The sequence below is a fragment of the Lemur catta genome, chromosome 2 (genome assembly GCF_020740605.2).
Source record: "Lemur catta isolate mLemCat1 chromosome 2, mLemCat1.pri, whole genome shotgun sequence".
In the NCBI taxonomy this organism is placed as follows: Eukaryota; Metazoa; Chordata; class Mammalia; order Primates; family Lemuridae; genus Lemur; species Lemur catta.
The window spans coordinates 99500065-99521856 of NC_059129.1; the positions used below are offsets into that span (position 1 = coordinate 99500065).

Here is a 21792-nt window from a genome sequence, read left to right on the forward strand (position 1 = left end):
GCAGTACGGGAACATGTTGTTATAAAGGCAGTTCCACAGGTGATCGGGATTTGCAGGCGCCATTCTCCAATTCTTCCCCGACCCTCTGTCGCCCCTTTCCCCAGGAAAAGCACCCTCTCTTTCCACTGGCCCTTCCCTTTCACAGACACACTGAGGTAGGGCTCCCTTACATATCAAACGTGTACACACATTTCTCTCCACCATGCTAACAGCTTGGCTAAGATCTTTTTTTTTTTTTTAATGACTAAATTTCTCAAGAATCATCAGCAACCTGATAGCTATCAGACTCAAAACAGCTCTCTCTAAGGTCCCAAGTACTCACTTGCCAAACCCAAAGGCCTGGTCTCAGTTATTTCCCTAGATCCCTGTGTAGTTTGCGAATTCTTTCTTTAGCATTCTTGTCTCCAGCACTGCCCTTCTTCCTCTTCCTGCCATCCAAGCACGGTAGTCCCCACAGGTAGCCCGAAGGGACTTCTCTTTCTGCTCTATACTTTTACTATGAGCCCTCCTCCCTTCCATTTCAAAGGTCACCTCCATGCAGAAAACTTTCCAGAAAAAGTATCTTCAGCCCTGGTCTCTCTCTAGAATGCCAACACTCTCATACTGTTTTCATTCATTTTATAAATATTTATTGAAGGCTTATGATATACCATTGCATGGGTTAGGCACTGGTGAACAAAATAGGCCCAATCCCTGTCCTCACAGAACTTACAGCCCACCAGGGAACATAGTTACGGAGCAGTTAATACAAATGGGAACAAGCTAGGGGAGGATACAATCAAATCCAGTTCAGAAAGCAGGGTTTCCAGATAAAATACAGAACACCCCGTTAAAGTTGCATTTCAGATAAACAACTCATACTAAAATTCTTTTCAGTATAGGTATGTCCCAAATATTGCATAGGATATACTCATACTAAAAAATGATTTCTTGTTTATCTGAAATTCAACTATAACTGGGTTTTTCGTATTTTTATCTGCTACATCTGGCAACTGTATCAGGAAGGTGTTGGTCAGTTGGAAAGTCCTGAGGAATTGAGAGAAAGGCTGAGTAGCAATTAGCAAGCTAAAGGGGACGGAAGGGAGAGGGGAGGCATTCCAGGGAGAAAAAATAGCAGAGGCAAGAGTTTGTAATAAGAAGACTCTTCATGTGCTTGAGAACCTGAAAGAGGTATAGAATGCTGAATCTCAAGAAGAGGAGGAGAATTGGAAGAAAAAATCTAGTGGGGAGAAGTCAGATCTTGCAAAGCTTTTATCATAGTAAGGGTTTTGGATTTTATCCCAAAGAAAATAGGAAACCATTTAAAGATTTTAAGCAGAGAAGAAAGTGAATGTAACCTGAAATTTTAAATGATCTTTCTGGCTGCCAGATGGAGAAAAGAATTGAAGGGGCAGGAGTGGATGACACAGGGACTCCAGTTCTGAGGCTGTTGTGATAGGCAGGAGATGTTAGTGGCTTGAAGGAGAGAATTTGTAGTGAGGATGAAGAGAGCTGGGTAGATGGGAAAGCTACCTGGCATGTGTGATTGATTAAATTCCATGCCAAACTCTCGATTCCAACCCACACTCGCAGGTGGATGACTGCCACCCCTATTTCCAGCCCAGATCTCTCACAAGCTGCAGCCTCACATTGATAATGCTCACTGACGGTCCTATACCAAGGATCTTTTAGTAGTGCAAATTGGAATCATTTGTGGAGTGTTAAGCAAATGTTGATACCTGCCCAAACTGACTGAACCAACTGGGGCGGGGTACAGGAACATGTTGTAAAAGCAGCTCCACAGGTGATCGGGACTTGCAGGCACCATCAGAACCAATGTTTGTCTTAACACCTCAAGTCTGAGTACTTAACCCTGGTTCAAAACTAAACACATCTGTTTTTCCCAACAAAATCCTCATTTGGGTAACTAACCTCCCAATTTTGTAGATTCTCATTACCTTTGATTTCTTCCTACCAGGTCTCCCATATTATTCAGTTGATTCTTCCTCTATTTTCTCTTCAATGTCCCTTTCCACTCTCAACACTATATTGCTTTTGGTTTGAAATTCACCAGATTTTATTACCAACAGGCCAGAGGTGTTCAACCAGTTGTGTGAGGAGCACAGAGATCCCGACAACAGCCTGCCTGGCGGGTCCAGCAGCCAAGGGGGAGGGCAGGTCAGCTTGTGAGCTGGTCACTCTGCTTCAACCAGAGAAGCTCCTCCTTGACTTGTTTTACTGGACATTTGAGAAAGCCTTTATTGAAGCATGCATTCTGCTGCTGCAGCAGCCAAAAAAAAAAAAAAAAAAAGGTTGGAAAACCACTGGCTCAGCCAAGTGCAGTAGCTTTCCCTCATCGGTCTCCCAGACTCAGCCTGTCCTACACCTCCCTCCACGCTGCCACCAGAGTCAGCATCTTAAAAGGTTGTCCTGAACCTCTGATCTAACTACTAAAAATATTCAGTGGCTCTTTTTGCACATCAAATAAAATCTCATGTTGTTAGCCTGACACTCAAGGCTTTCCATAATCTTGTCAGAATATACCTCTCCTGTCATCTTTCCCTCTCCAAGTGACTCAGGTGCCAGTCCAACTGGACAACCTTCTCTCTGAGCTTGTGTTCATGCGGCTCTATATACAGCTCACCGTCCTTCATTTTTCTTCTCTCTTTCCCCCATTTCACCCTTTCCTCAAGCTCCAGTTCAAAAGCCATTTCTTCAATGAAGCTGTTCCTAACCTCATAAGTTATGGAAACTTATTCATTCAACAAATATTTAATAAGCCCCTGTGCTGTGCCAGGCACTGTCAGAAGTACAGGGATAAAGAGAAGAATGTCCCTGCCCTCATGTACTGTATAGTCTGTTGTGAGACCAAAAGTAAGCGAAGGCAACTGCAGGAAGTGAGCAAGAGTGTGGACACTCCGGACTCATTCTGCCTGGGTTTAAATCCTGGCTCTATCATTTATCCCATGATGCTGGGAAAGTTACTTAACTGCCTGGTGCCTCAGATTCTCCATGAGGTCAATATTAGAACTATCTCATATAGTTCTGAGATTAAATGAGTTAACACTTGAAAAGCACTTAGAACAGTGCCTGGGACATTGGAAACATTCAATAACTGTTAGCCATATAACCCTAAACAAGTAAGTATATAATTTTAGAGTGAGATGTGCTGTGAAGAGGAGCTAGAATGCAATGAAGGGAATAGAGTGATGCAGTGAGATGGGCTGAGAGTGGGGCGGGGGTAGGACTTTAGATCATGTGGTCAGGAAAGGCCTCTGTGACAGGGTGACATGTCAGCAGATACCTGGATGAAGTAAGAAAACAAGCCAGGCAAAGTCCCAGGGAGAGATGGTCTCAAATGCAAGGTCTCTGGAGGGAGAATGATCTGACATATTCAAGGGACAAGACAGGCAAGAAGGCCAATGCAGATATAATAAAGTAGCAGACACAAAGACCAGGTGAAGCAGAACGTGGTGAGGAGTTCAGATCAATCTTGGGTGGGATGGAAAGACACTGAAATGTTTTGATCAAGGAACTGCCACGACATCATTTATTTTAGAAAACGCACTATACTTTGAAGACTGAAGGGGAACGAGAATGGAGGCAGGAAGACCAGGTAAGAGGCTACTGTAGTAGTCCAGGTGAGAGACGATGGTTGGCTGCCTAGACTTAAACGTGGTAGCAGCGAAGGTGGTAACAAGTAGTGATATTCAGGGTATATTTTAAGGCAGAGTCATCAGGACTCGCTGATGGATATGGTGTGGGTGAGAAGGGAAGAAGAATTAAAGAGTACTCCTAGGTTTTGGGACTGGATAGCATTTATTAAGATGGGATGGAATGGGAGAGGTACAGGTGTGTATGGGGGGGGGAGTCGAGTTCTGCCTTGACAAAAAAAAAATTTGAACTATAACACATTTGAAATGGATGTCAAGTAGGTGGCTGGGTATTAAGTTTGCAGCTCAGGAGAGAGGTTAATATTGGAGATAACACATGGATGATGTTAAAAGCCATGGGATGAGCTCATGTACTGAATGCAGTGAGAGAAAAGGAAGCAAAGACTGAGCCCTGGGACATTTCAACATTTAGGAGTAAAGCAGAAAAGAATCACAGGAAACTGAGAAAGGTGCTGAGGCAGGAGGAAAATCAGGAGGGTGTGGTGTCCAGTGAAGAAAATGTTTCAAAAATGAAACAAGGTGTGATCAACTGTCAAATGCTGCTGAGAGGCCAAGCAAGGTATCATCTAAGTAAGTTCAAAGTAAATTGTTCTCTCGGCTCTATTTCCTCACAGTGCTTTATTTATACCTTTCTCATTGCAATTTCCAAGTTTTGGGTTGTATAGTTATTGTGTCTTCCTTTCTCTTATAGAGGTCGTTAAGGTCAGAGACTGTGTCTTGTTCCTCCCAGAACCACCACTATCTTATTTGCTCAAATAATGTTTGAAAGAACAAATGGATCATGTGGGATTCTACTAAAATCTAGGAGAATTTAATACAGTACTAGCAATTATTGAGATGTTCTAAAACGTTCTCCAGACTAATGTGTGGGTTTTGTTCTGCCTGGAATGAAAGATGTCCACCATACATCTGAGTTGGACTATTGTTAATCAAACCCATCTGGCATTTCTATTCTTTTTACTCCAATGTCTCATGCACTATCCAGTCTAACAATTACTTAGGTTTTACCTGATTTGCTCCCTCACCTTTCAGTGTTGGTTCCAGGACATGATGATACCTTCAGACATCATCAATAACTTTCTCTGTCACACTTGAATATCAGCATCATTACAGTACATCAGAGACATCAAGATAAGCTGACATTTCATATTACATGATAATGAATTTCAAAACAATGACAGAAGGAGCTACAGAAACATAGGCACTGAGAATGACCAAACTCTTCAGGGAGATGTGGTTGAGATGGCATACCAAGAAAAAGACTGGTGTTGAGGGGATAAAAATTTTCCCTAGGCTTGTACAAAATCATAGAGTTCACATACAGTTCAGTTAGTTATCATCTCTGTAAAAGAAAGCTAAAACCCAAGTTTTAAGTAATAAGAATATCAAACCACAACTTACGGATGTAAACTTTTAGCAACATTAACTTATTTGGAAAATATGCATTAGACAACACAAAAAGACAAAGCTATCACAGCTAAACAAGTATAGTATCCAGCCAGAGATCATAAATACCTGCTGCATGTGTCAGTGCCACAGAAAACCGCCTACCTGTGAAGTCAGACCCTCTGCTTGACCTTAGCTGCACTCCATTTGGGGCTCTTGGTGATAATTTTCATAGAATGTCATATTTCAGCTCCATGGCTCTCTTGGCTAGCTTTAAGGTGACTCCCTGAGAGCAAATATTCACCTTTAACTCCTACTAACTGTCATACCTAAGGATTGAAAAGGGGTTTTTGCCAATCCATTGACCACTTGCCCTAGTTTTTATATTTGTACTGATGTTTCGTAAAGAGAACTTGTGGTTAGTTCCCAGCCCTCTCACTAAATCTCACTCTGGATGTGGTCCATCAGATTATGGCACTGCTAAGCAGCCAGACTGTGTACCCAATATTGGCATTACAAAAATCTAAACTACTGCATTCCCTGCACATAGCACATTACTTGGCATGTATTACATACTCAGCATACACTTGGTGAATGAAACTTCAAGAGTGACACTGACAAAATGGGACATATCTGGAGGAAGGAATGAACAGACTAGAGCTATTTTGTCTGGAGATGAGTCAGAAGCTTGCAAACTTCTACATAGCCAGAGTTGTCGCAAAGGGAAGAATAAGATTTATGCTATAAATTCTAGGCCATTAGGATCTGCTGATTTAATGTAGCATTTCCCAAGCTAGAGTTCAATAGGATGTTGAGATACTAGGAGAAAAATGATCCTATAGTCAAGAAAGTTTGGGAAATGCTGGATTAAATAGCTCTCATTTTTCAGAAGTAGTTTTAGAAGCAGAGGCAAGACACAAACTACTCATTTATGAAAGGTCAGAATTAATACCTCCAGATGCTTGGTGAGAATAGCTCCAGCTCTGGGGGCTGCTTAAATTAGAATGATGTTGAAACACAAGATATGTGCTGTGGTCTACACTACAACTAAAATGAATGTGAACTGACGCAAGGATCTGGTCCACAGTGGTTCCTACTGAAAGTAGCCAATTTGAGTAAGCAAGTCTTGATTACTAATGCCAACCCAAACCAACTGCACTTTGTATACTGATTTCTAAATGATAAGGTTCTTCCTACTTTTATAGCTGGTGTTTTACCAGGAAAATGCAACACTGATTTTAAGATGTCATTAAGCAATCCTTTTTTAATTTTATATACATTTGCTAAGCACCAAATATGTGCTAGACACTCCACCAAGAACTGAGGAAAACAAAGGAAAAAGCCTGGTGGTACTTTATCTTTGGAGGTGGGGAAGCTAGAGAGAAAGCCAAACTAGTCACTTTCAAAGGAATCAACTGACATGGCAAAGCACACTGACATCCCTAAATTTGTCATCAGATTCGTCTTTAACTCACTGTTTATCATACTAACACATTAACACAGCTAACAAAAATGATAAGTGTTTAAAAACCTAAATACTAAATGAACTATCTAAAGGATTTAAAAACTGGGTCTTTTACTCTATTGGTTTCTACATTGGACCTGCTAGATTCCACAGTAGTACTGTATTTGCTAATAAGAATCAAATTTATAATTCATGTTTGAGAGAATTTAAAAGATCCTTTTGTCAAATGAAGCTACATAATACATTTTTATAATTAGGAAGTGTCATTTATTCTCAAATGATCTGAAAAGAGGCATGCCCCTCTTCTCTTTTCCCTACCACCTCTGTAATTTTTAATGCTTTCAGAGCAGGAGATAAATATATTTAGAAAGCACTTAAGAGGATGACATAACTCAGAAGAGACAATTGGTACTTTGACTCCATCCCAGTGATTGACAATGAATGGGTCCAAACATTCCTGAATATGGTCACACTTGGTTTTCCTATCATACTCTAAGATTCTACACTTGTATTTCAATTATGTTGGCACATGTTTAACAGGAAGCTCAACTTAGACCTAAATATCAATAGTATGATAAATAAAAAGTGAGTCTGTCATCCTCTGGCATGACCCACATAAACCAAATTTCTGAAAATTGGACAAAAAGTTACCTCAAATAGTGTATAAAAAAATAAACACACCCTACAAAGATAACCATTAAAAGCTACTGTCACTCACTCAGTGTCAGATCTTGTACAATGTTTTCTTAGAAAATGATCAACTCCTGTCTAGTTTCCAGTGAACAGGACAAACATAACAAGATTAGTTCACAAAACGGATTCACCTCACACTCAGATTGGAATATGGTCTATACATAAACATACTATGAAGACTGATAGGTCAACTTTGAATTATGAACAGGTTACTTTGGGCACTTAGATAACAAAATCATGGTGCTTATCAATTCAACTCTATCCATGGTCAAACTGAGGTCATCCAAATGAAAATAAACATTATGAAAGACAAATAATGACTTACTTTAACTGGTCTGAGTTTATTCCTTCCTAGTTTATACTGCCAATAATTTAAAAACATATTTTTATTTTTCTAGGGGGTCACTATTTACCAAGGATAAGTTAAATGACAATATTGAGATTTGTAGCCCTCTCCAGTTTTCTTTCATATGCTCTTCTTTACCCCTCATCCTTTTTATTTCTCTGAGAAAGTTTTAAAACAGGTTTAAGATGAAGGAAATTTTAATGATTCCACCAATAGGTAACTTACATAAATTTCATTCCCAACTTTCAGAAATAAAGACAGACACAACATTTATTTAACTTTTTAATAAAGCATTAAATTTAAATACTCAAATAAAAAGAAACAAAAATAGATATCTAAGCCAGCACTAATGTCTTGTTTTCTTCTTCTTCTGGTGTATTGTAGGCTTGACTTACCTGGTATTAGAGTAATAAAATTATGATGCTGGTGTAATAATGAATAAGTAAAAATGGGCAATGTTGATTGAATTTACTTTCAAACCTGGAAGTAGAGATCAGTAGCTCACTTGAGCCCACTGCAAAGACCTTGCTCTGGTCTCGTCTGTGGAAAACTACCCTGGTTTACCATCCTTACCGCCCTTTCTGCATCACAGTTCAGCACTCCCTGGCATTCTGATCCTTTTGCTCACTGAAGCTCACTTCAGTCTGTCAAAACATCGAGGGGGAAAATCCCCAAACCGAACAGAGGAATAAACACTTTTAATGTGAACAATCATATTCAGACCAACCTCCTTTGCAAAAATACAAGTCAGTGGATTTTTTTATCCTTACATAACTCAAATATTGCTATTTTTTTCCTGCCTTTACTAAGATGGCACTTTTCGTTTTATTTACATTGGCCAATTATTTTCTACTTGCTTCTCTTTTTCTGTGATTGGTGCCCTATGTTATTCATCTTGATTGAGCCTTATAATTTCCATTCCAGAATATTTGATCTTTGACCAACTTCATCTCATTCTGTGAATAAATTTACCATTATTCAGTGAAAAATCACAACAGGACAAAGAAAAGGAAGAAATGAGCGCTAGGAGGATCTCACTTCAACATTGGTATAATTTTTTTAAGAAAAACATTCATTTTTATTATGGAATCTAAAACCATTATCATATGATACTGTAAGTCTCTTAGCATACTCAAATGGGTCAACATTCAATATGGACAGCAAGCTAGCTCACAAGAAGCCAACTGTAATGCACAAATATGTTCAACTGGTAAAATCCCAGCAGCTTGGTAAGAAAGTGCAGTAAACCTTCCTTATATTGAGTAAGAACTCCAGTAACCTCTGGACAATTTTTGGTTAAATTTAGGAAAAGCTACTGCAGTTGGAAGATACGTAATATTCAAACTTCCAAGACTGGCTGCCAGGGGACCACAGTGAAAAATTAGACCTGGAACCAGTGAAAAACACTAGCTTGGAAAGGAACGGCATTTTCCAAAAATGCAAAATTATCTTATACAGGTGCTTAGCATACTATGATTTGACAGGTTTACGATGATGAACAGCAAAGATAAACAGTTATATTATTTATACCTTTAGTGTGTAAAGAACACAGATTTTAAAGTCAGCAGCGAGAAATTCCATGGCAGCTCCTGAGACATGTAATCCTATACCCTATATCCACCCCATGCCAATGACCACCAATCAAAATGGTAGCACACAAGAGTAAAAAGTGATCTACTGTATGTGAGGCAGAATGTACTTGAAAAGTGACAAAACTGTATGTTATTAAATGACAAAACATATTTAGAGGCTTTATTTAAAAATCTCTCACTGTTCATTATCAAAGTTACAAGATTGTTTGCATACCAATAGACAGACTGTAAACATAGGAAATTTTCATTAAGGAAAGATGGGTTTACTGTAATTCGATCGTTTACAAAAAAATTACTGCAAGTTATTGATAACAGAATTTCTCTTTTACTTTCTTAAGTCTAATTCTCTTGAAAATTAAACCAATGTTTCCACTCTCTCAAGCTAAAGTTCAACCATGGTCACCTTAGGAAATACCTCTGTTTATTTGTTAATCAGAAATACAAACCAAGTGGCACATCTTCTTGGGCCAAAGGTTTCGGCTTCATTATATTTTACAAGAAAACAGAAGACTTGCAGTGGTCCTGTAAAGTCTTTCAAGTCACGGCTGAGGTTTACTGACGGCAGTGGAGGAAAGCAGTGGTGATGCAAAGTAAGACCAACTCAATTGCCTTATCTGACATGGAATCTTGTTCCTGTTTGGCTTGCAGCAGGCGCAATGTTTCTGGTCAGGTTGCCTCCACCAAACCTGATTGAAGCAGAAGGGTGACATGCTCTGGTAATTCTCGTTTAAGGGCGATTCCCTTCAGGCAAATAGTTGAGCCTTCAATCTGTTGGTTGCGGGATGATACTAATATGAAGAAAATTATCCGGGTAGCTCAGATGTTCACTCAGCCACTGCAGAGGCGTTTCCAACATTGGCTCAATTCCATGAATCATCACTTGATTCTTTTTTTCCCCATCTATTCCAAGATAGAAATCCAACAATGGGCATTAGGAGTCAAACAGCTGAAGAAAAAATAATCTGTTGCCTTTTGAGAATCCTTAGTGAATTAAATGGATTTTAAACCTGTTTTCTCCCCTGAACAGGAAATGTGGACATGGAGAAAGTTCAAATGTTGCAATATGTATCATCCAAAACAGAAACCTGAGGGTTACAATGAATTCTGATAAAAATTCTGTTGCTATATGTGAAAGTATTCATTCTTTCTTAATTACTGTGCTCACCTAAGATTGACGTTAATGAAACTATGGTGGCGAAAACAGCCCACTGTACCCAATGACCAAAATTTATTTTAGTTGTACATTAAAAACTGTACTATACAGTTATTAAAAATGACAAATACATGAAATAGGTCCATACATATTTTAAAAATCTAAAATACAAATGTGACTAGAAATCATCAAGAATCAGATCAGTACTTGAGAAGATGTGTAATAAAACAAATGGGAGCTTTGGTTCATTTTTAGTAAAGTGTTCAAGTATATATCAAAAAGTTTTAAGATACTATTAGAATATTAGTTAAAGTTTTAAATCAGAAGGAACTAAGAATCTGACTCAGGGATTCCTGTTTTAGAGTCATGAAACCTGATTGATACTTATTAATGACCATTTGCTAATTAACAGGGTGCTGCAATTCAAACTTCTTTTAAATTCAAATTTTATTCCAAATTAAATTTAAGCTTAATTTTGTGTTTTTCATGATTTTGGTGTGATGTATCAACAATCTTGGTTGTTACAGGAAAACAAAGAAAGCAAAACGAAACTCTGATGAAAAAGAAGAAAAATAGAACTATCTATTTGTGTTACTCCTTTAGCACAATTCTTGGTTTGTCTCCTTTATTGTCTCTTCAAAATACAATGTCTAAACCTCTCAGCTTCCTGGAGACAGAAGACAACAAGGAAACAGGAAATTCATGGAACTCTATGAAGGGGAAATATCCTACTTTTTCTTTTCTGCTCTGTTCAAAATAACTTTCAAATCCCTAGGTTCCAATGTCTGGGCAAAATGGACTGATGATGTATGGTGATAATGACTTGGCTGGCACCTGAAACAAGAGACCCTTTTAAAGAAATACTTAGACTTCCTGTTAGAAGCAGCACAGTCCTGGGAGATGACAGTCAACAAAGGACACAAAAACACTACAGTTGATAAAAGAATGCCAAAAATAAAAACCTGACAAATATACTACCAATTCTAAAGACAACCAAGTAAAATGTCCCAAACAAACATCCGAACCACTGTGTCATAGTTTAAACCAATTTTGGAAAATGATACCACTTTGTAATAGGTTAATACTATTAACCTAAAAAATGCTTTCACTGGTTTGATTTTCCTGTCAATCTTTTTTGCATCTATATATACTTTTTTACACAGTTGTGATCACAGTGTTAATAAAATAATTGGTTTTCATAAGAATGGTACCAATCACCTATAAATAGAAGATTAAGCTATATAAAGAATACTGTAGAAAGCATGGTGTTAGTACTTTGGGAAGATTTTTTTAAATGTTAGTATTCAAAAGGATAAACCCTCAGCTATCTGGAATGATTCACTCTTTGTAAGTTCTAGATTGCCAAGGTTTTACTGTATTCAATCTTTCTTAGAATATTTGAAAACATTTCCGGTATAGTTCTCTTCATATTCTTATTATATATTTCTTTGAAATATTTTAATATTCTCAGAATCGTCCTCCTACTTAGCACTGAGTCAAAAAATGAAAGAGTAGTGGTGTAAGAGTAAAAGTTCCTTATCATAAGGTTTTTCCTTAAGCCAAAATCACCTTTATATACTATGAAACAGCAGAAGAAACAAGTCACGGCTCAATATACAAAACACTGAGCCCCAAACAATGTTTAAACATGGGAGCAATTAGTTCAAACATTGTGCCAAGGAAAAAAAAAAAAGGAGGAGCAAATATAATACGGCACACAATCCAAAGACCAACCCTGCTACAACAAAAGGATAGTTGCAAGTTTATGAGTTGTATAACAGAAGCTGGAGAACATAAGCACTATTCAAACACTTTGTGAATAAACCTAATAAATCACCACCAGACCCCTGAATAGGCAGGCAGCACTGATTCTCTGGTTTAGAAGCTGGGGCCACTTTAATCTACAACATAAAGGTATCGCTAACTAAATTTAGATAACTAAAGAAGAGAATGTAGGGCTGTCATATCCCTCAATAGAACAGTTTAAGGTTTTAAACATATTATTTTGTCACTGCCTACACATCTGTCCAATATATACACTAGCTTTTCTTTTCTTTTTTTTTTTTTTTGCTTTATGACTTCCACCAACAACACAATTATAACCAGAGGGATTCTCAGAATGGGGCAGTAGTTCCTTTGGAAATATTAATTAAAGTTTCTGTCTTATTCATCACCATGTCCCCAGTGCCTAGCCTAGCACCTGCCATATAGTAATTAGTCAATACATATTTTCATAGCTTGGGTAATTCTGTTGCTGGTAGAACATAGTGCCAAAATTAATGTTTTGAGAAGAGTTTCTGATAGCTAGCCTTACTATGTAGAAGAGCTCTACAAAAGACTGCTTTGATTATTAAAAGACGAAAAGTAAAAAATGTTTACAGATAAGCCAAGTATATATGCTATTACCTTAATTCATGCTACCATAAATAATAACAAAAGATGACTAGACATTTTGGCAATATCAAGGCTAAAAAAAGAGAACAGTAAAAAATTAGATGTATCTTTTTTTCTAACAGTAGAAAGGAAACACTTGGTGATATTGCTAAAGTAAACCATGTTTTTGGTAAATATGTCTCTGTGTTTCAAAATGGGAATCTAGAACTCAATATTTGGAATGAGAATTATGTCACTACAAAGCAAATGATTCAGGAGAAAAATGTTACTACATATTTCTCCCACTCAGGTTTTTTAAAAACTTAGTTTGAAGCTTTAAATTAGGCAAACAATTGAGATAGTAACCAACTGAACTAATTCTCTATGAACTTCTTTCATACAGCGCATGTTTTTGGGATAATTGATTTTTTTTTTTTTAAAGAGGATCTTGCTCTGTCACTTAGGTTGGGGTACAGTGGCACAATCATAGCTCATTGTAACCTCGAACTCCTGGGCTCAAGTGATTCTCCCACCTCTGCCTCACGAGTAGCCAGGACCACAGGCTCACACCAACATGCCTGGCTAATAATTTTTACTTTTTGTAGAGATGGGGTCTTGCTGTGTTTCTCAGGCTTGTCTTGAACTCCTCGGCTCAAGTGATCCTCCCACCTTGGCCTCCTGAGGTGCTCAGATTACAGACATGACCCACTGTGCTAGAATATAACTTTGATTTTGATATAATTTCAAACTTGTAGTATATAAAGATATTCTTTCATATAACCACAGTATAAATATCAAAATTTTTAAAATTAATATTGACTCAATACTATTATGCAGTCCATATTCAAATTTATCAACTATCCCAATAATATATTTTTATCCCATCTAGGATCCAGTCCAGGTTTGTCTTGGTCCGTTTGCACTGTTATAACAGAATATCTGAGACTGGCTAATTTATAAAGAACAAAAATTTATCTCTCACAATTCTGGGTTGGGAAGTCCAAGGTCTGGGTGCTGGCACCTGACACGGACCTTCTTGCTGCATTCTCATATGGCAGAAAGTGGAAGGGCAAGAAAGAGCGAACCCACTCCTGCAAGCCCTTTTTATACTGGCATTAATCCACCTAAATAAATCCCAAAAGGCCCCACACCTCCCAACACTGTTGCACTGATAATTCAGCTTCTAACACATTCATCAGACCATAGCAAGGATTCACACATTGCACATAATTTTCATGTCTCTCTAGTCTCTTTTAATCTGCAACAGTTTGTAGCCCTTCTTTGCAAATCTTAACCTTGACAATTTTAAAGAGTGCATCTCATTATTTTGTAGAATGTCCACACAGCACTTTTAAAAACTAGCATCTACTTTAAAATGAACATTTTTATAATTGTGTTACATTTTAAGAAAAATATATTCATATAGACTTTGCTTATATGAGTAGAATGGTGGGAATTACACTGAGAAGTAAAAAAAGAAGAAAAAAAGAAAAATCACATTAGCCACAAGTCATTAATGAAAGTCACAAAGTTAAAACAATGGTAAGTTCTTATGTATATATAAAAAAATGATGCCTATGTAAAGGTTTATATGCAATGAATGTATAATAACAATATACAATAATATAAAAAAGACATAAAGGAGAGAGAACCAACCATGCACTGATAGTTAACAAAGTACTACTGAAAGAAATTGCGAGGCAACTTGAACTCCAATGCTAGTAATGAAGGACTCTGGGCAGGTCTCATAACTCTTTGAGGCTGTTTCCTTATATATAAAAAGAAGGTGTCTATATAGATTCATGGTTTGCAAATCTGGCTAACCATCAGAATCATGTGGGAAATTAAAAAAAATACATAAGCTTTCTGAATCAATCTTTGTGGTAACGTCTGTTTTTAAATTTTCCCTAGACTAACCCTGACAATTATATTGTAGAATTTTTCTTCAAACAAAATTTTATGCAGAAACCCAATATATAACACAGGTAAAGATAGGGCAGTTTTGGTTGATGTAGGATTGAGACTGTCTCCCAAGTCCCAGATTTACAACCAGTGGTAGCTTCTGATTTAAGTCTGTCGGCCACAGTTTGTAAACCTCTGGTCTGGAGTATAGGATCACTAGCATGTCTTCTACTTCTACTGTCTGAATCTTTTATGCCTAAGCAGCAAAATATTTCTTTCAGAGTTCAAATCATCATAATTCACTAGTTATGATTCTTATTCAAATCACTTAAAGTTCCTAGTCTCCATTTCTTCATTTTATAGTGGGGACAAAGAATTCTGATCTCCAGGGCTGCATGGAGGATTAAATGGGATATCCAAGCAAAGCACCCAGCAGAGAACAGCACAGGGCTTAGACATAGTAGGTATTCAATGAAGTGAGTGACTTTCTTCTCCACCTCTCCCTCTTGCTCTCTCTCTAAAAATAAATAAGTAAATACAAGTGTCAAAAATATTACTTTAAAGTGAGGACAGAAGGCCAGTTTAAAAAAGGTCATGGTTTAGTAACAAAAAGTAAAGAACAACTCTTCCTATACATAAAGTTATGAAAATAAGTTAATTCTTTTACTACTAGATATACCAAAAGATATATAAAAACCATGGATTCAATTATGTGATTGGCATGCAAAGGGCTGCAAGAATTTGGCCTCGTGTTAATATACTCTGCATTACTCAGTCCCATTTTTATGCAGTGTGGCATATGACTTTAATGAATGTATTTTTAAAAAAGACAAAAACCCAGACTAAATAATTATGCAAATTAAATGACATTTAAAAAATTCCTGGAGGCTGGGTGCACTGGCTCATGCCTGTAATCCCAGCACTTTGGGAGGCCGAAGCAGAAGGATTGCTTGAGCCCAGGAGTTCAAGACCAGTCTGGGAAACAGAGCAAGAACTCATCTCTACAAAAAATTTAAGAAATAGCTGGGCACAGTGGCACGCACCTGTAGTCCTAGCTACTCAGGAGGCTGTGGAAGGACGACTGCTTGAGTCCAGGAGTTTGAGGCTGCAGCGAGCTATGATTGTGCTACTGCATGCAGCGTGGGTGACAGAGTGAGACTTTGTCTTTAAAAAAAAAAAAAAAAAAAAAATTCCTTAAGTAAACCCTTTGGATTAATTTAATAGTACTCTCAACATATATAGTCAGCATAGCACATCATCTATAAGTCAAATGGGCGCTAATGTACTAGAGTTATATTGTTTAACAGACCTTAGGTAAGGTTCTTTATTTTTTAAAAAAGATAAAAACATTCAGGTAGAAAAAAAATCCCCTTTCAAAATCTTTATGTTATACATTTAAAATATATCATTATTTGAGAACTCTCAGTATGTGTGAATCTGCCTTTTAAATTTCTATTATTAATGGCTACTAATAACCTTCCCCATCTCAACCTGGATTTTAGTCCTTATTTCTAAGCCAATTTGAAAAAGGAATAGGACCCAAATGTCTTTAAAACTTATTACTTGAGATTCTAGTGAGATGCTTTAGTGTCCTTCTTACTATTAATAAATATACTAAATATGTGAAGACTCTTAAAAGGAGGCTAATGAAATGGATGATATATATTCAAAGGACATCCATACTTGCTTTAGTAAGAAAATTTCAGTTTAATTAATTAAGTTTTTAAAAGTTCACACTTATAAATAAATATGGAATAATATAAATCTAAGGTCAAGTGACATAACCATTGTGTTTGGCTTTGTGGCTTCATAATTTTATTTTATAATTCAGCAGAAAACTACTTGATTTGTTTTCAGGGGATGTGTGACATTTCAGGTAAAACTTCTGAAAAATACTTAACACTTCTGAAAAAGTTTTAAACAGAGAGATGAGCTTTATGATTACAACTAGTCTGAACAATTTTGTTCTGTGTGACAAATTCTTTAACCTCTGATATGTTCATTAGTAAAACGCCAACTAATTGAATCCATCGACATGAAAAACCACAGGCTGAAATCTGAAGTGCATACATCATGCTGAAGGATTTTGACTCAGCCATGGCGGTAATAGTCAGCGAGGTCAGGTCAAAGAGGGTTAAACCAAGCCAGGATATAGCCAAAGGAATACATCAAACGCTGATTTTAAAAGGGCAATTAATCTTAGACAGAAATGCTTCCTGGGGAATGAGATCTCAATCTTAAGAGCACACTACATGATGTAGCAGTAAAAATGAACATATACAAGCTTACAGGGCTTTTATCCTATGATCACAAACAGACGGAGAGTGCTGTTTATCAGAGAAATACAAACCCATTTAAAAATACTTACATTAACTTCTTCCGGATCTATACTTGCTTAGCAGTACAGGTCTTAATGAACATATAATATCCCAGTTAATATATACCACATATCTTTCCATGTATACATTTTTCATTTTTCACATTTTTAATTATTTCTGCCTCAAATATTTCCAGAGCCTTGCCTCTGAACATTTTAAACAATTTCAAAACACATCCACATTAATTTTTTCATTGACTTTTGCTTATAATCTTTATATTTTAGTGAGGAAGACATAATCCAAAATGTAAGTTCCAAAAAATTCCATATAACTAGCTATAATTATAAAGAGAAAATTGTATTAAGTGATTGATTGCAAGACCATTTTAATAAACTGATTAAAAGCTTCCTGACATAACATAAAAATCTGGTAAAAGTTAGAAATTCAACCTTGTTGAAATTTTGAAAACATAGGTTCAAATGTTTTTGATCTGCTTTCATAAAATGGCCCAGTAATTCCAGTTGAGTGTAATAGGGTCCATTAATATTTGTTAAGTATGAATTATAGAATAGTTCAAACTTAATTGTTTTAATAATACCTAAAATATAGACAATAATTATATTGTGTGTGTATATATATAAAGTAAGACTGAAGTCCCACAGAATTTGTTTTAATAAAGAGATGACTTGCTTTCTGTTTGTATATATTATTATTTTGGTAAAAGAATTTTATTTTCTTGTGCTAAGGATGAAATATTATTAATAGTTGTGCTAGCGTATGTATCTTACTTTTGGGAAAGTCAGCTTAATTCACTTAATTTCTTGAGATTAAGGTAGAGAACAATAATTAAGGAAGGGAAATCAGATGCATCTTCTGTCAAGTCCAGTAATTTCATCATTTCCAGTAATAAAGAATGAAAATAATCAACACTATTTCTTTGATTTTAGGAAAGACATAGGTCAATGGACTTAGACATAAAGAGATTCTGTATCACCAAGATTATTCACCATTGCCCATGTGTTGTGACAAAGTGCAGAGGTGGAGGGAGAATGAAGCAATCAGGGCAAAGAATTCAGCTCATTTAAACTTAGAGTTTGATAGTACAACAATAAATTTATGAAAAGAAAATATATTGTACTTAGCAAGTTTAAACTGAGCCTAACAGTTTATTTAAATATACGTACAGCAGATCTTTGCTCACCAGGGCTACACTTGAAGAACTTTTGGAATTTCCTCTGTAAATGACATTATATCATTTCTTCCATAAAATACGTATCCAATGAGGAACAGAGAACAATGAAGAGCAGAGAGTGTTAAAAATGAAAAGAGAAGCTCCCACTACAGCCAAGTGACCCCACCCTATATGTCAGGCTCCCGGTATCCCAGCAAAGTTATAAATGGACCTTCCAGGGTTATTTGTGAAGAGATCAAACACCAAATAATTTGCAATCTGCTGTTTATAGTTTTCCTCAATGAAAAACTTTCACTAGCAGCAACTACCTATTGCAGTCTGCTTTTGGACCTCTTGCCTTAGAGTTTTAATACATTTTAACAAGTATATGATGCTAATCAAGCTGGCTGCAGAAGATGCAGTGACTATGGAGATGCCTTAGTAAAATAAGCTTATTTCTTCCTTACCAGAACCTTACTTCTGGCATTTCTAATCATGTCCAGAAGTTCAATTCTAAATTTCTAAATTCTTAAGTTCTAAAAATGTAAATATGGCATGGAACTCGTCATAATTTGTAGCATTTTATCTTTATAAGCAGCTATACTGTTCTACATTTAGAGCATCACATACTTTTAACTTCTGTGTATATGTCGAACATCAACAAATACTTATCTTTGCATGGTGGGATTAACAACCAATGAACAGAAAAAATAAAACTGCTTCTTTATTATTTTACTTTGTAAATTTCTTATAAGTACAGTGCTTTTATTTGTGAAAAATATAAACAAACCTGTAAGAAACAAAAACAAAAATAGTCTAATTGTAAAGCTTTGGAAAAACACAAAAGACTATGAAGGCTCACTTCAAAACACTTTTGGTTCATTTAAACTTTATACCCATCCTGTGAGGTGGTAGCAGGAAAACATCCTTTTTTTATGAAGCAATATAATTTTTAAGTTAGACTATTTAAATGGGGTATTCTAATTTCCCTGCCTCATTTGTTAAAATTATCTTTCAATGTACTAGCCAAACAAATAATAAATCAATCTCTCAGCCACTTACTCAGTGCCTTTTTAACACTTTTGATCTCTCTGAAGAATTCATGCGCACGTATGGGGGAAAGGTAGAAAAACATAACTACTTCCTCAGCAAATAGAGTAGGGACATTTTAGACCATATATTACCCACTAACAACCAGCCCTTGGATAGCTGGTTAGGGATTCTACGGTGGGCGTGTAGCATATGTGACCTGAACCCTTTTATTCAACTGTCTAATTTCTGTTCATCTTTTATTTAAGACTTAGCTTAGTCTCCACTCTTTCCTTCAGGGTGCATAAGATAGCAAGTCTAGGTGCTTCTTAATATTCTTTGCATGCTCTATTCCCATACAAAGCAAACTGTATACCTTTCTGTCCCCTCCTACTGGACTAAATATGTCTTAAGGGCAGACTATGTCTTACATATTTCCGTCTCCCCAGTGCCAGAAGATAGTATAATTCAAAGAAAATGATTGATAAATGATGAGATACATAACATCAAGTGGAAATCAAAAGTTAAATGCTGTAGTTGGGAAGGGTAACAGGAGTAAATAAATTCTCAGGAAGCTGGACAGAAATGGAAATGGGAAAAGGCAAGTGGCTATGGGGTTGTATTTGTTGGTGGGAGAGATACAGAGAACCTTTACTGATTTGCAATGGAATGTGAGCCTTTCCTTACAAATGTGCTTTATTTGTACAATATCAAATATGAATTCAGGATAAAGAACAGCCCAATTCTTACAGAGGACTAATCAACAGAATCTAGAAGAGTGGGAAATAAAGTGATTGGGCAAAGCTTATAGGTAGGTGTTTTTTTATTATCCAAAGTAAAAAATACTTCACTTCAGGTCTGACACAGAAGCTTAGATCTCCGAGTCATCTTAACTACACCTGAAACCACAAAAACAATTTACCTGAGCTCACCTTTGGTCATTTCCTGTTACCTTTAACTTGACTAACTCCCCTAGCCACTTACCAAAAAAAAAAAAAAAGGAAAGAAAGAAACATACCAAACAGCTCATCATTAGTTACTCCAAGAGAATAATGACCTAAAGCACATCTTCATAAATATTAGTACATTCTATTTTCATATGATGAAACAAGACAAAATTCCTCTGTGCCAGAATCACTTATTGTAGGTAGTAGTAGACAATGGTGCCACATAGCTTTTATGAACTACTTTCTCTTTTTATCATGTGATGACAGCAAGTTCTTACCCATGCACACCCAATCTTAAAGTTTTTCGCTTTCACCTTAAGTTGAGAGCAGGTGTGTCAAAATGCTTCACATTTGACAATACTACAGGTGTACTGAACCAGACAGTAAGCAGTTTTTTACTGAAACAGTGACTTGATGTTTTGGATACTCAATACGGATGTTAAAATGACAGTTATTTCCCAATATGAGGTGACAAAAGGATGAGGCAAAGATAAAGGTTTTTCTAAGGAAAAGATACAGGGGCACAATGGCTCACATCTGTAATCCCAGCAATTTGGGAGACCAAGGAATAAGGATTGCTTGAGACCAGCCTGGGCAACACAGTGAGACTTTATTTCTACAAAAAATTTTAAAAATTAGCTAGGCATGGCGTTGTACACCTGTAGTCCCAGCTACTCAGTAGGCTGAGGCACGAGGATTGCTTGAGCCCAGGAGTTTGAGGTTGCAGTGAGCTGTGATCATGCCACTACACTCCAACCTGCGTGACAGAGTGAGACCCTCTCTCTAACAACAACAGCAACAACAACAACAAAACAACAAAAAACAAAAACAAAAGATATTGATGTCAGAGAGAAAGAGATGTGGCCTCTTCTTGGTATGAAAGGTAACAACAAAAGTACCTCAAAACAAAAGGTAGTATTTATGTCATTTCCATGAAGTGTGTGTCCTCCAGTGAATATAAGCATTTAACAGGTGGGGAGGGGAGAAGTTTGTCACACAAAGGTACTCACCTGTAACATCTGAAATCACCTAAGAGGCAGGTTTGTGGATTAAAATTGTATGGTCACCTTACTGACTCCCCTCTTCAAAAAAATAAAAGAGAAGTCACACTGTGTATTCCCCAGGAAAGCCTGTACAGGTAGGGCACACTAGAAATTTAGGAGAACAAAGAGTCTTTAAAAGAATAAACAGCCTCACAAATTTGTGTGCCATTCTTATGCAGAGCCATGATAATGATAATCTTGTACATGTTGTTGTGACCTGGGTGTAGGAATGGCAAAAGTGAGCACAAAAATGTACTCTATTAAAGGGTGTCAGTTCAAAGTCTGTGACTCCTTTTCATTTACATGCCTATAATGTTCACAGTCACCATTTTAATAACTTCAACAAGAAGAGGGGCCGGAATTATATATAGGAACACTAAAATAACAAAGTGAACAAAATAAAAACAGTAGAAGCTCAGGTTCCTACGATCATATCAGGAAATACTATCTGAGACAACAGCATGTAGGTGATTAGATACTAAACACAAGCCATAGAATAAAGAGTTAGGTAAAGGCAAGCATTTCAGAATGTTATTTTAAACTAAACTAAAAGGTAAAAAAGAAAGAAAAGAAAGAAATGAAACAAATGGTAGCACAGTACAGTGGAAAAACCAATGGACCAGGAGGTGGAGACCTGAGTTCTACACCTAGTTCTGCAATTAAGTAGTTAAGAGACCATTGGTAAATCATCTAAAAAATTAAGAGACTGAACTAAATTAAC

The 21792-nt window shown here is 36.6% G+C and overlaps 1 protein-coding gene across 2 annotated transcripts in view; it reads right to left on the minus strand.

The window, feature by feature from the left end:
* Positions 1-9263: 9263 nt before the first annotated feature.
* ATG5 (autophagy related 5) overlaps positions 9264-21792 on the minus strand; it is a 127556-nt gene continuing 115027 nt past the window's right edge. For both annotated transcript variants that reach the window (XM_045544104.1, XM_045544105.1), the window contains one exon: positions 9264-10035. In XM_045544104.1, coding sequence (XP_045400060.1) covers positions 9899-10035 — 137 coding nt within the window. In that variant the 3' untranslated portion in view covers positions 9264-9898. The remainder of the gene's footprint in view (positions 10036-21792) is intronic.